This window comes from Chrysochloris asiatica, unplaced genomic scaffold, assembly GCF_000296735.1.
Source record: "Chrysochloris asiatica unplaced genomic scaffold, ChrAsi1.0 scaffold00012, whole genome shotgun sequence".
Taxonomy (NCBI): domain Eukaryota; kingdom Metazoa; phylum Chordata; class Mammalia; order Afrosoricida; family Chrysochloridae; genus Chrysochloris; species Chrysochloris asiatica.
The window spans coordinates 36,217,646-36,233,426 of NW_006408530.1; the positions used below are offsets into that span (position 1 = coordinate 36,217,646).

The 15,781-nt window shown below is 37.9% G+C and overlaps 1 protein-coding gene across 1 annotated transcript in view; it reads right to left on the minus strand.

Moving 5' to 3' along the window:
- Positions 1-15,781, minus strand: part of SLC35F5 (solute carrier family 35, member F5) — a 65,415-nt gene that overhangs the window by 31,463 nt on the left and 18,171 nt on the right. The window contains exons 8-10 of the mRNA XM_006834589.1: positions 8,209-8,290; positions 7,307-7,394; positions 3,041-3,105 (exon numbers count right to left, since the gene is read on the minus strand). Of these exons, the coding sequence (XP_006834652.1) occupies positions 3,041-3,105; positions 7,307-7,394; positions 8,209-8,290 (235 nt within the window). The remainder of the gene's footprint in view (positions 1-3,040; positions 3,106-7,306; positions 7,395-8,208; positions 8,291-15,781) is intronic.

Sequence of the window (15,781 nt, forward strand, 5' to 3'; positions counted from 1 at the left end):
TCATTCTGGTTCTTTTCCTTCTCTTTGGTACAGAATACAAGGGCTCCAGGACCCTAATATTGCATTCTTTTTTTTTTCTTTAATGTTTTATTGTGAATTATGTGATAGTTTACATGGGAGAACATTCGCTTTACATTCATCCTATCGTATGTCATTTCATTGCCATGGTTACAATCCCCTCCATGCATCAACAACCAACCAAACGGTATACCCTGCAAGCCTGCCCCCTGGTCGTCAGCACACAGCCCTTCTCCCTCTCTGGGTCTAGAGTATACAGCCACTCCATCTCTCCATATCATCATCTCTGCCTCCATCTCTGGCATCACTGTTTGTCTTGGTAGGGTCCCGCACTCCACTCTTCTCCCTTGATGGTCCTAGGGACCTCTGCTCCTGGACTGCAAAGTTAACCAATACCCTCCTTTTGCTTTAAAAGGAGGGTACATTTCTAACCCTCACAGTCAGTCCTGATAACAATTATTCACTATTGTGCCACATGAGTGATAGCCCCATCTCCTTTCATCAGCCCCACCCAGTCAGATTGAATACTACTCAGTGGAGATTCTACCTTCCTCCACACCCTCTAGATCTAGGTTCCCTCTTGAAAGCTTGTAAGCCAGTCACTTCTTGCCTTTGTAGCCCCCCATTTTGGGTAGCCAATGTTCCAGTTGCCCATCCCTGTCTACCTTGTGTATGGAGGGGGTGGGAATCATCCTCACTGTAAAGATTTGTTCCCTCTTTTGAGCTACTGCATCTATAGGTGTAAGTCAAGTTCATCAAACTTTATCAGGTTACTCTTTTTCCTTCCATCTTCTTTTGATGCTTTCCGCATCATTCAATAATTTTCCCACAGCATCCATGAATAACGAAAGTCAAGGCTTAAATTTTTTCTTCAGTCAAATTCCAGTCCATTTCAGTTCAATAATGCCTACAATACCGATGTTTATGTGTTCCATTTCATTTCTGACAATTTCTAATTTTCCTAGATTCATACTTAATACATTCCATGTTCCGATCATTAATGGATGTTTACAACAGTTTCTCTTCATTTTGCATTGTGCCCCATCAACAAATAAAGGTCCCAAGGGCTGTATTCCCATGGGCTTTACTCCATTCACTTCAAGGTCAACTCTACCTTGAGAAGGCAGCTCTTCCCCAGTCACATTTTAAGTTCCTTCCTACCTGAGGGGCGTATTTTCCAGCACTATATCTGTTTCTCTGCTATTCATAAGGTTTTCAATGACTAAATATTTGGAAGTTGTTCATCTCTCTTTTGTAGTCTGTCTTTGTCTGGAAGCTCATCTAAAACCTGTCCACCGTGGGTGACCCTGCTGGTATTTAAAATACCCGTGGCATAGCTTCCAGACTCATAGCAACTCACAAGCCACCACAGTATGACAGACAGCTGAGTGGTGGAGACTACACAATGGTATTGTATATATTTTAACTCCTGGAGTCTTTGTGTGATACTGTAGGATAAGCACTGGCTGTTAAACGCAAGTTAACAGTTCAAATCCACTGGTAGCTCCTCAGAAATCTTATATAGCAGGGGTGGGGAACCTTTTTTCTGGATATTTAAAACATTATTCATAGACCATACAAAGTTATCAACTTAAAACTTAGCCTGCTATAATGTGATGGGTAGAACTGTGATTGCCTTGGCAGGGCCAGATCAAAGATGTCACAGGCTTTATTACAGTACTTTGGCCAGAAGTTCCCCACTCCTGTTATATAAGGTCACTATGATTAGGAACTGACTTGTCAGCAAACAACAAAAACATTGCAGTTGGGAGTCCTGATGTGGCACTATACAATAAGCACTGAACCATTAACTGCAAAATTAATGGTTCACACTCACCAGCCACTCCTTGGTAACACTACACAGGGTCACTATGAGTTAGAACTGACTTGATGGCTCTTAACAATACTATAGTTATGAAAGATGCTAACATTTGGAAAATCTAGAAGAAGGCTATATGGGAATTTTATTTAAAAATTTTAATTTTTTTCTATAATACAACAGAGAGGATAAAAATATTCTGCTAGTTTGTTAAGGAGTGTAGTGGCTCCATACAATAAGCACTGGACTGCAAACAAGGTCCACAGTTGAAGCCTGCCAGTCACTCTACCAGGCTTTCTGATCCTGTAAAGATTTAAAGCTTCAAAAATCCTATACAGAGCTGATAAGAGTCCCAAACAGACTCAATGGCACTTAACAACTATCTGTTAAAGTTGACCCTGGTTTGCCCTGTGGGGAGGGCTGAGTGAGTACTGGACAGGGGTGGGGGTGAGGAGGAATGGGTGCATACACGATGGTTCCCCTGCCCTTTAAGCTGGGCTTCGAGACGTTCCCAACCATTCTGTCATGGCCAATGAAGTGAAACAGGAACAGATGAGGATTTTTACAATTTGGGTGATTTGTTATGGTAACCAGAAATGGAAAAATTATAGGTGTTTAGCCCTGGAATGTACCGTAGTAGTTGAAAGTTGGACTGCTAGCCTAAAGGTCAGCAGTTCAAAACTACCAACCATTCCACAGGAGAACAATGAGGCTTTTTGTTCCTGTAAAGATTTCCAGCCTCGGAAACCCTACACAGGGTGGCTAAGAGTCAGAGTGGACTCCAAGGCACACCACACTTGGAATGTGAGTATTGGAAGAGGCCAGTGAAAGAGCTGGGGAAGCCACAGGCATTCAAAGCAGTGTGGTTTGTTCTGTATTTTTGAGCAGGCAGTGAACACAAACCAATTTCAACTGTGTTCACCAGTTTGAAGCCTGCTTCATGGTTATGCAAATTGCCCTCACTCTAAAATGATTGAACCAATCCCTACTTGCAACAAATCCTTCATCCCAATCACCTTCACTTACAGCTTTTAAATCCTTCAAAAGGCTTCCTGCCTTCCAGCTCTAAGGTAAGGCTAAGTAAGAACCATATACATCTGTTCTAAATGACCTACAAATTCATACCGACACAGGTAGGACACTCACTAGCAGCCCAGGCACTGCCTGTACTCTAGCAAAGGGAATGCCAAATCAGGTACATACCTATTGTATTTCTTCCAGCAGATTTTTCAGATCCTGACAGGTTTACCAGCACAACACCTCCAATGCTATGAGAATAACAGTCATTACTAATAAGCAAAAGAATAAATTCCTTAAAGTATAATCATAAAAAGCATTTACAAATAATAATGCCTAATCTCAACTTTAGGTAAAACTGTCCAAGAATTTAGTGATGTAATGAATAATAACTAAGCAGCATGTGTCACGTACTATTATATTCTAAGTGCTACTCAAAAGAACCAAACACACTGCCATCAAGTCAATTTCTACTCACAGTGACCCTGTGTAGGGTTTCTGAGGCTTCCTGGAGCAGAAAGCCTCATCTTTCTCCTGAGGAGAGGTTGGCGGGCTCAAACTGTGGACCTTGTAGTTCGCATTCCAGTGCTTATTATATAGAGCCACCACGCTCCTATAGCGTGCTACTGTTGTTGTTAAGTGCCATTGAGGCGATTCCAACCCATAGCAACCCTGTGCAGGGTTTCCAAGGAGCAGCTGGTGAGCTTGAACTGCCAACCTTGCAGTTCAAACGGCTTTGTAGTCTGGCGCATTAACCCACAGTGCCACACCAGGACTCCATAGAGTGCTATACTTGTAGCAAATCATTTGTTTACCTCCTTATCAGGAAGATGTAATCACTGTCATTCCCATTCTATACCCAAGAAAACCAACGCTTAAAGAGGTGAAATGACCTGACCAAGATTGCACAGCTGGGATGTGGACCCGGCCGCCTGCTTCCAGAGTCCAGTGTTCCTCCCCCTATGCTAGCTACTGCCTCTCACCTGGGAAAGCATGTCACTACCCTTCCAGTCTTTCTAATGCCCACGTACATAATGTAAATGCATACACACCTAGAATGGCACCGTTCTTGTTTCTGGGCAAAACCCAAATGAACAGTACAACTTGTTTGTTGTTGTTAAGTGCCATTGAGTCAGTTCCAACTCATACTGACCATGATAGGGGTTTCCCAGGAGTAGCTGGTGGGTTTTAACTGCCAACCTTATGGTTAGCAGTCCAGTTAATCCCATGAAGTCCTGGTGTGGCACTGTAGGATAATCACTGGACTGCTATCCCTATAACCTTATACAAGGTTGCGATGAGTAGGAACTGATATGAAGGTACTAAACAATAACAAAATAATCCTATTATTTAAATGAGTAAAAATAAGACTGTGCTAAGGATGCTGAGAATTAAAAGAATTGTTTTAATTATTTATTGAGCACCTAATATGGTTCATACCAATGAACAAATCGCATTTGGTTCCTATTATCAGAAAAACTTACATTGTCTTTCTACTTATATGCATCTTAGAAGATGTATGTATCTTTTCAAGCAGATGAAGTATCTCTAACTAAAAAAAAAAAAAAAAATCAATCTAGTTCTCTCACCTAGGAATATGAAGATAAACACCCATTGTTCTGGCATTATACTGTCACAAATCATAGCCTGTCCTTATGGCCATACAATAAGTTAACATAATTTTCTGTAGAAACTCACTGTTGAAATTCAGATTCAATTATTATTTTATTGAGCACTTACAACATATAGAAACTTTGCATCATATTATATCACATGACCAGTCATATTCTTATAAAAATTCTAAGATTTTAACTTTATTTAATATATACGATGGAGTTCTGGTATGGTGCTGTGTGTTAATGTACTAGACTGCAAAGTTGGTCTGAATTGCAATGTTAGCGGTTCAAGCTCACCAGTCGCTCCTTGGGAACCCTATACAGGGTTGCTATGGGTCAGAATCGACTCGATGACAATTAACAACAACAGCAATGTATACAATAAAAAAAGCAGCAATAATAATAATATACCATCAAGTTGGTTCCAATTCATAGCAACCATGTATAAGGTTTCCAAGGAGCGGCTGGTGAGTTTGAACTGCAGACCTTAAGATTCAAACTGACTTGCGATCCAGTGCTTATCCTACAGTGCCACATACTGAGTACTTATTGTATAACAGATACTGTTACAAGCACTTCAGAAATTTTAAATCATTTATCCTTACAATGAGTTTATAAAATAAATTCTATTATTATCCTCAATTTGCAAACAAGGAAACTTAGGTACTGAGAGATAAGAACCTGCCCAGGATCCCAAAACTAGTAATGACAGCGGCAGGATTAGATTCCAGGTTGTCTGGTTAAAGGCCACACTTGTAAACACTTTATGCTAATTTGTCTATCAACTGATAAAATGCGATTTCTTGGCTTATCAGACAGACAAAAACTGTTGCTACCAGGCAGTTGTTACATTATTTTTATAACCTCAGAAATAGAATTTCATTGTACAAGGCCAGTTTTCTTAAGAACATATACTTTCGTAAAAATATTTTCTAAATAACCATTTTTCTAGACAATGGGTCAAACATTTTTCTTTAAAACCGCGGATAGTATTTATTTTATACTTGTAGGCTATATGGTCTCTGTCACATCTCAGTCTGACATTGAAGCACTAAACTATCCATAGACAATGTGTAAAGGAACAAGAAAGGCTGTGTTTCAATAAAAATTTGTTAATAAAAATAGGCCCACCAAACTTTGCTGACATCTGTTCTGTTGTTATTAAGCGTCATTAAGTCAGTTCCAACTCATAGCAACCCTGTATAGGGTTTCCAAGGAGCAGCTGGTGGGTTTGAACCACTGACCTTTCAGTTAACAGCCAGTACTTGTCCTACAGCACCATACCATGACCTACTTTAATTAGAAGGGAAATAGTTGCAAGATCACCAGTTTACAATCATTTCCTTCTTTATTAAGATACTGCAAAGAGAAGTTAGAAATAAGCACAAATTTTGAATGAAGATGAATAAAACCTCATTTCTTTCCCTAATACAAATATAGTATATTTCTAGTGCAAAAACATACTCAGTCAGAACATTAGCACACAAAAGAATGAATAGTGGCCTTAAAGTCCACATGGTAAATTATTTACCTCGTCTAGTTTGTCCATTGGAATTACCATGGTCAACTTAGCCTTGTAACTTAGAGAAAAACCACCTAATAAGAACTACCATTTGTATGACTGCCATATACCAGCCTCTAAAACAGCCACTCAATATGCATTACTTTCAACTTTAAAACTTCAAAATAGAAATAACTACCTACTTTTTCAACTAGGAGCCCCTCTCAGAGAATTTAAGGGAATTGCCCAGGGATGAAGAACAGGGAGTTCATTCAAACCTACCTCTGATAGCTAAAAAACACTACACTTTCTCTACTAAAGCATTCTGCTACCTTCTCTGATTTCTTCTTTCTCACATAAAAACAATCACTCTATAAAACCAGCATATTTTTTCTATCTATGGGCACAGCCCTATGCTAGGTCTTTGTGGTAACACAAGCAAGGCTTTGGTATCCCAGGCATTTACAATCCAGTAAGGGAGTCCTGGTGTGGAACCATAGTATAAGCACTCTACCTCAAGGTCAGTTTGAACTGCAAGACTGGAGGTTCAAATTTGCCAGTCGCTCCTCAAAAACCCTATACAGGGTCGCTATGAGTTGTAACTGACTCAACAGCACTTAACAACAAGGGAAGACAAGAAGTCCTGGTGTGGCACTGTAGGATAAGAACTGGGCAGCTAGCAGTAAGGTTGGCTGTTCAAATCCACCAGTTGCTCTTCAGTAATCCTATATGGGGTCACTATGTGTCAGAAGCAATTGGACAGCACTTAACAACAACAAAAGGGAAGACATGGCAAACACAAAACATTAAATAAAAACAAAAGATTAAAGTACACTTATTTACAATACTGATGCTACTTGGTGATTTAAAAAAAGGTGAACTGAATTGAGGACTTTTAAAAATAACACACTAGAGGCTGAGACAATCAGGAGACTGCTAAATTTTTATGTATAGAATATGATTTTAGAAACCAAACTACAAACAAAAAGGGAAATTTATCTTCGGAATGGAAACAAAAATTAAGAAGACTATGAGAATTAAGTTGGCAGGTAGAATCTAACATGCTAGTGTAGCCCTTAGTAAGTCTGCCATCGTGGGAGTAGGAACCAAAGCTGCCAGAGTCCTTTCTGTGCCACCCTAACAAGGAAGGCGTGGAAAACCAGTCCACCACACGTAGCAGAGGTGAGTGCTGAGGAGCATGACGTCCATTTAAAATCTTTCATCTACATCTTACTTCGTCTATATATCATAATATAAACCATCCTGTAGCACTGTCAAAAATGTCTCAAATATCGTTTTAAGTAGCATAAACTAGTTATTGAACTATATTCTTACCTTAAAATTACAGCTAACAGTTTAGAAAGGGTAAATCTATCTCCACTGTTACTTGGAAACACTGCAGCAAGAATTAAGGTAAAAAGTCCTATGGGGAAAAGAGGATTTAAAAAAAAGTGTATTAGCTTAAATACTGTCAAAAATACTTACTATCAACTTGGTAGCTTAAATAAGTAAATATGAGAGGGCTTCAGAAAGTTCATGGAAAGATGGGATTCAAAGATAATGAAATTTTTCCATACACATTTTGAAGCCCTCTCATAAAGCTACCTTTTGAACTATATTTTGTCACTTTTAAAGAACTACAGACTAAGTCTGACCTTACCTAGGCTGACATTTTGGGAGATTATGAAAACAACTTTGAAACTAAACTATGCTTATTTTAACAATATAAAGTCAATTCTATTTATTTTAAGCTAATAAGTGAGTTATGTCCAGCATTCAAAATGGCATTCTGATCTCATCAAAATCTAGCCAGTGTGTTAAGGATATTTTTACAACTTCAAAAATACTTCTTTTTATCTTCTGGATTTGGAAGGTGATTCAATTTTAAAAATAAAACATCTTTCATAAGGCAAATTATAGTTCTGAAGTAAGTATTACATTTAGCCACAGGGTTTAGAAAAACATTTCCATAAAGCATATGTGAAGACAAGTGCAATAAGAGAACCGCCATATAAAATTTTATATTATTGTATAAGAAATACTTAAAGTATCTGCAGGAATGTAAGTCACACAGAACATGGCATGAAACTATAAACATTATGAAGCAGTGACAATATACTACTGCATAGTAGAACTGATAAAACAGTTTATAACAGATAAAAGTATGTATATGCATGCTTGTGTGTGTATCAGAAATAGTTCTGTTTATAAAATAGGTTTTGAAGACAAATTCTTACCAGAAGTTGAAGACAAAATATTAACAATAGCAACTTGTGTATCTGAAAGTGCTTCTTGATATGACAAATTTGCCAAAAACCACTGAAGAAAAAGGAAAAACAATGAAACCTAATGAATGGCATATTTGTTATTATAATTTACATTCCCCTTCTTTTGCTACTTCTATAGTCTTATAAAAGGTTTTAAAAGTTTTTTATATAATGAAAAATTACTGGTGCCCAAAAAGGACAAACTAATTTATAAAAAGGCTTTGCTATCCCACTTCCCTTAAAAAAATTAATAATAATAGTTGATTAAAAATTCATGTTTTGGATTTTTAGATTAGTAAAATCAATTCTCATATCAACATTAAAATTTGCTTTATCCAAGTAGCTCTAGTGCTCTATTAAGTTTATCTAAATAAAATATAAATTTTTAGGAACTGCTTAAACATTGAAATATGTCTTATATGGGTAAATATTTTATGATGAGAAATCTATACAAGAAAACGTCTATGGGGTGGACAGATAGATGCTAACTAGCTAGATCAATAGTAACTCAGAACTGGTCTATGAAAATTTTAAGTTTACTAATTGTGATTGTTTCTCTACTATCCAGTTTGGTGACCCAAACCAAAGTGTTTCCATGACTTGGACACACTGATAGAAGTTTCCCAACTATGATGATTTTTCCTCCATTTCTTTTCTTCTGCTCATGTTCTTTACTACCTTGATTTATGGAAAAAGAAATAAGACCGCCTTTTGAAAAAGTCTGATATGTGTGTGTATGTGTCCAAAATGCATTTACTTTCACTGTTACAGTGTATTCTAATGCATACTACACATTCATTTTCTGTTGTTGGACACTTACGGTGCTATTTCAAACAATGCTGCTATCAACAGTCCAGCACATACCTCCTCATACATGTGAGCATGCGTATCATGAGCATATATGCTAAGAAATGGACTGCTGGGTCCTAAGAACATACGTTCTCAACTTTATTAGATAATGCCAAACTCTTTTCCAAAGTGATTACAATCACTGATGTTCTCACTCACTAGGTAAAAGAACTGCTGTTATTCTACATCCTTGAACAATCTGGCTTTGGAAAACTGTACAAAGAAGTAATCAAAGTAAATTAATTGCTAGTCTGTTTTTGTACTTATACAGATTAAAGGGATAATCATATTCCACTGAAGAATAACTTGTCTCATTAAGAAAGACACCTCTTAACCTCAGAATTTGTAGTTAAGTGAGGATAATTATTATTACTATTTGAATTTCAAAGAAGCTACATAGTTACATGATCTCAGAGCATTACTACAAGTTAAAAATCTTTGAGAGCCTAGCAATCTCCATCCCATCTGTCCTACACTCAAAGCTAAAGCCAGAATGATACTGTCAAAATGGTTTCCATTATGTCTGCGGTCCTCTGACTTCCTAGATACTGGCACTTCCTTATGTAAAACAAGAAAGAGAGGCAGCAGTTGACAAGATGGGCAATATCAAACATAGAACAGGAGCCCAAGCTGCCTGGAGCTGAAGTGTTTAAATAGAGTAGGAGTATCTACCCTGAATTATCTCCTGGTGATTTTCTGCAAGAATAGATAATGTGCTGTTGTTATTGCTAAGTGCCATCAAGTCCATTCTGACTCACTGCAACCCTGTATAGGGTTTCTGGGAGTCCTGGTGTGACTGGGTAGGATAAGCAGTAGACCTCAAGGTAGGTTTGAACAACAAGATGGTGGTTCAAATCCACGAGCTGCTCCTCGAAAATCCACCCTAAACAAGGTTGCTATGAGTCAGAACTGACTCAACGGCACTTAACAACAAACATAGGATTTCTCACACTTTACATCTTCTTGGGAGCAGAGAGCCTCATCTTTCTCCTACGGAGCAGCTGACAGGCTTGAGCTGCGAACCTTGTGGTTTTCAGTCCAATGCTTACCGTTTGGAGCCACCGTGCTCTCCCACAAATAACATGGATAGGGTAATTTGGCACTTACTATTTCAATAATTAGATATCATGCTCACTTTCCAAACAATTCCATTGGTCACTGCTAATGAAAGACAAAGCAATAAAACAGACAACTGAGATGGCAGGCTTTCAGAGATGCTAGGAACTCATGATGAGCTACAACCTCTTTTCAGAAAAACTCAAAACTCCCAAACTCAACTTTCTGGCTCTCCAACCCAAGGCACACTCATCACAGAAGATCACAGTTAACTTCTAATAGAAAAGTATCCTTATAACGTTTCCCACTATTTTTCGAGAGTTGAGGACAACCACTTAAAACATAATTAGCTCATTTCTAGCATGTAATTTATATAATACTTCATGAATGATAACGAGTTTAAAAATTGTTATAAAAGATATTTTCAGTAAAGCCAGTATCACCTAGATTATATTTTATAGGACAAAAATTATACAATATAAACCCTAATGAGAGGAAGCACTGGTGACACACGGGTTAAAGTGCTCAGCTGAAAACTGAAAGGTTGGTGGTTAGAGCCCACATGTGTCTCTGCAGGAGAAAGATGTTTGCCAGTCTGCTTCCATAAAGATTACAACCTTGGAAGCCCTACAGGGCAGCCCTGTCCTCTATGAGTCAGGATCAACTCAATGGCAGTGGGTTTGATACTGAGTTTGGAAGCCCTACTGAAACAAACTGTACTCAACAACCATGGGAAAACACAGTAATCTTTAACTCCTTTTAGCCTGCACTATCCAATGAGTCCTGGTGTGACACTGTGGGTTAATGCACCAGACTGCAAAGCTGTTTGAACTGCAAGGTTGGCGGTTCAAGCTTACCAGCTGCTCGTTAGAAACCCTACACAGGGGCTAGAATTGACTCGATGGCAATTAACAATAATCCAATAAATGTGAAGAGCCCTGGTGGTGTGGTGGGTTATGCACTAGGCTGCTAACTTCAAGGTCAGCAATTTAAAGCCACCAGCTCCTCCCTAGGGGAAAGATTTGGCTGTATGCTCACATAAAGATTTAGTCTTAGAAACCCTACAGAGCAGGAGCTCTGGTAGCATAGTGGTTATGGGTTGGGCTACTAACCTCAAGGTCAGAGGTTCTAACCTACCAGCAGTTCTGTGGGAGAAAGATGAGGCTTTCTGCTCCGGTAAAGATTTACAGTCTCGGAAACCCTATACAGGGTCACTATAGTTCAAAACCAACTCATCAGCACTTAACAACAACAACAACAGCATAGGGTAGCTATGAGTTGGAATTGACTTGATGGCAGTGAATTTTGTTTCACTATTTAGGTATCCAACATACTAGCACTAGCCATATGCAGTAGCTGAAAGGTGGCTAGCCCAAATTGAACAAAAATAATAATAATGGATTTTATAGATTTTAGCACCAGAAAGAGAAATCTAACTCCCACATCAATAATTTTTATACTGATAACATTGGCACAATTTTTTTAACACAGAGAAATTAATCTCGTATTAGAATTAACTTAATCTGTTTCTTTTTACTTTTGTTTTAAACCACAGATACTAAAACACTTAAAATTACACACTTGGCTTACATTTCACAATTTTTTTAACACAGAGGAATTAATCTCGTATTAGAATTAACTTAATCTGTTTCTTTTTACTTTTGTTTTAAACCACAGATACTAAAACACTTAAAATTACACACTTGGCTTACATTTGAGGCTCATGTTGTATGTCTATTGAACAGCACTGTTGTAGACCTTAAGATTTTACTATTAAGCTTGATTTGTAAAGGTTATATATTTGGACTATATTATTAATCTGACTTCCACAACAATGTCTTCACTAAAGACTAATAAGATTTATTTAACAATGATTTTTTTTTTTTAAAAAGACAATTATGTGTGGTACTGTAGGACAAGCACTGGACTGCAAGAATAGTTTGAACTATACGATTAGTGGTTCAAACTCAGAAACTCTATACAGGGGTGCTATGAGTCATAACCAACTCAATGGCATTAACATTATCTACACATATGTTTATAAACCTGACATTTCTTATTACATAAGAAACTAAGTAAAAAATTTCTCATAAGTTCTGAGTTAGGAAAATGTTTTGCTTTATCCAATGAAGTGAGATACTTCTTTTAATAGGCAACACATTGAGTTCTCCTGGTGTAGCCCTGTGGGATCAGCAATGGACTGCAAACCACAAGGTTGGCAGTTCAAACCCACCAGCTGCTCTGAGGAAATCCTACATAGGGTCACTATAAGTGGGAACTGACTCAATGGCACTTAACAACAACAAAGATGGAGTCCTGGTGTGGCACTCTAGGATAAGCATTGGACTGTTAACTGCAAGGTTAGTGGGTGAAACCTACCAGGCAACAATCCTTTGAAATCCTGTATAGGGTCGCTATGAATCAGAACCAATTTAACAGCATTTAACAACAACAACAAGCTATATAAGAGTCCTGGTGTGGCACTAAAGGATAAGCACTGGGCTGCCTACCTCAAAGTCAGCAGTTCAAACCCACTAGATGCTCTCAGAAACCATACACAAGGTCACTAGGAGTCAAAACTGAACCAACGGCACACAGCGACAAAAAGCTGTATAACCCCTTTTTGCCTTGCCTGCCAGTGTGCCTGGATATGAAGTGTGCTCACCTGAGCAGCCTTCTTCATTTAAATGAAAGTTCCCACCATAATCGTTCCCTTCCACAGCCAGCTCCCTCCCTAATCCACTAACCCTTTTAATTTGGCTCTTATCTTTTCCCTGTTTTAATTTTTAATGTACAGATGCTTTTATTACAAGCCATCTCAAGTCTTCTTTGAAAATTAGGTAGCATGTAATTAATATTATTCAGTCCTGCCTGATACCAATTTAAAGTAATCAGGAATCACAATGACCAGTACAACCTTCATACTGTTGTCAAGTGCTGTCAAGTCAGTTCCAACCCATAGCGACCATGTATAGGGTTTCTGAGGAGCAGCGGTGAGCTTGAACCACTGACCTTGCAGTTCAAACAGCTCTGCAGACTAGCGCATTAACCCATAGTGCCACACCAGGACTCTAACCTTCATATATGAGCCATTAAATTATTTCTATTATATATGTATTATTATATCAAAACTCTCAAAGATTTCTTTAGATCCACACAGAATATACTGATCAGTTAGAGATTTAGGTAGGAGTTAGAGAAACATGGGTTATAAAATGAGTATGAGAAATCAAACTGTAAAATTGAAAAATCTTAAAGGTAATAATAATGGTACTGTATTACCTAGTTTTAACATGCTCAGAATAAATTTTTATCTTAAAAGCTCATATGGAGCAACCCTGGAGTGGTTAAGGGGTCCTAGTAGCACAATGGTTAAAGCACTCTGCTGTAACTGATAGGTCAGCAGTTTGAAGCCACCAGACACTCCACAGGAGAAACAATGTGGCAGTCTGCTTTCATGAAAATTAAAACCAAAATACCAAACCCAGTGTCCCTGAGTCGATTCCCACTCATAGCGACCCTATGTAGGAATTCCAAGGCTGTTAATCTTTACATGAGCAGAAAAACCCCAACTTTCTCCCTTGGAACAACTGGTGGATTTGAATTGCTGACCTTGCATTTGGCAGTCCAGTGCCTATCCTATAGTGCCATCATGTTACAATCGTAGAAATCCTATAGGGCAGTTCTACTCTGTACTAGAGGGTTACTGTGAGTCAGAACTGACTTAACAGCCAAGGGTTTGGTTTGTTGGGATTAGGTTACATCCAATGACATGTATATAAAATAGCACTGAAATTCATTTTTTACACTGAAATTTATTTTTTACTCTGAAAACTTCAGAGCTTTCACTGACTCTTTTAAGTCTCTAATCCCAGTTTAGACACAATAATGGTTAATTTACTATAAATATTCCAAGTGAAGCTTAAGCATATTCTTCTGTTTCTATCTATAGCAAAACAAAAGTGAAGATATCAATATTAGGAGAAGTCCTATAGAAATGTTTACTATAAGTGTTTATTTACTATGTTTATGAAAATATCTGGCCACATTACATGATTTTATATAATTGCAAAAACACTTGAAGGAATCCATAAATACAATAACCCAGCTTTGAGTATCATTAGCCCTTGTGCACATTATACTGTAAAATGACCAATTCATAACACTGAGTCAATGCAAAATTTTGAAGAAATTCCCAAGTTATCTATATTCATATCTATGAAGGGACTTCAAAATGTTAATGGAAATTGGATTACAAGATAATGAATTATTTCTAAGAACTTCCTGAAGTCTCCTCATATACAGGAAGTCTGCAAGTAAACTGGCTCAACATCTTTTTTTAAAATTTCATTATTATTGCCTTTTATTTGACGTACAGTGGTGGCTTGGGAGTTGCTGTGATTCTGAAAGCTATGCCACCGGTATTTTATATACCAGCAGGGTCACCTATGGTGGACAGGTTTCAGATAAGCTTCCAGATGAAGACAGATAGGAAAAAAGAGTGATGAACTACTTCCAAATATTCAGTCACTGAAAACCTTACGAATAGCAGAGAAACACTGTCAAATACAGTGCTAGAAAATGAGCCCCTCAGGTTGGAAGGCACTCAAAATGCAACTGGGGAAGAGCTGCCTCCTCAACGTAGAGTTGACCGTGATAAAGCAAATGGAATAAAGCCTGCAGGACCTTCATTTGCTGATGGGCACAACTCAAAATGAAGAGAAACAGCTGTATACATCCACTGAAAATCGAAGATGTAATGTGCGAAGTACGAATCTGGAAAAAATTGGAAATTGTCAAAAATGAAATGGAACGCATCAACATCAATATCTTAGGCATTAGTGAGCTGAAATGGACTGGTACTGGCCATTTTGAATCTGACAATCACATGGTTTATTAGGCCGGAAATGACAAATTGAAGAGGAATGGTGTAGCATTCATTGACAAAAAGAACATACCCAGATCAGTCATGAGGTACAATGCTGTCTGTGATAGGATAATAGCCATGAGTCTACAGGGAAGCCCAGTTAATACCACTATTATTCAAATTTATGCACCAACCACTAAAGCCAGTGAGGATGAAATAGAAGAATTCTACCAACTTCTTCAATCTGAAATTGATCAAACATGCAATCAAGATGTATTGATCATTACTGGTGACTGCAATGCAAAGGTTGGGAGCAAAGAGGAAGGATCAGTAATTGGAAAACATGGCCTTGGTGATAGAAATGATGCTGGAGAATGCATGATAGAATTCTGCAAAATCACTTATTTGTTTATTTCAAACACCTTCTTTAGACAGCATAGGAGGCGACTATACACAAGGACCTCACCAGATAGAATACACAGAAATCAAATCGAGTACATCTGTGGAAAGAGAAAATGGAAAAGATCCATATTATCAGTAAAAACAAGGCCAGGGCAGACTGTGGAACAGATCATCAATTACTCATATGCAAACTCAAACTGAAGAACATCCTGCATTAAGAAAGCAAAAAGTCATTAAGAAGAAAAAAAGAAAAGGTCAAAATGGATGTTAGAAGAGACATTGAAACTTGCTCTCCAGCGTAGAGATGCCAAAGCAAATGAAGAAATGAGGAGGTTCAAGAGCTGAACAGAAAATTTCAAAGATCAGCTC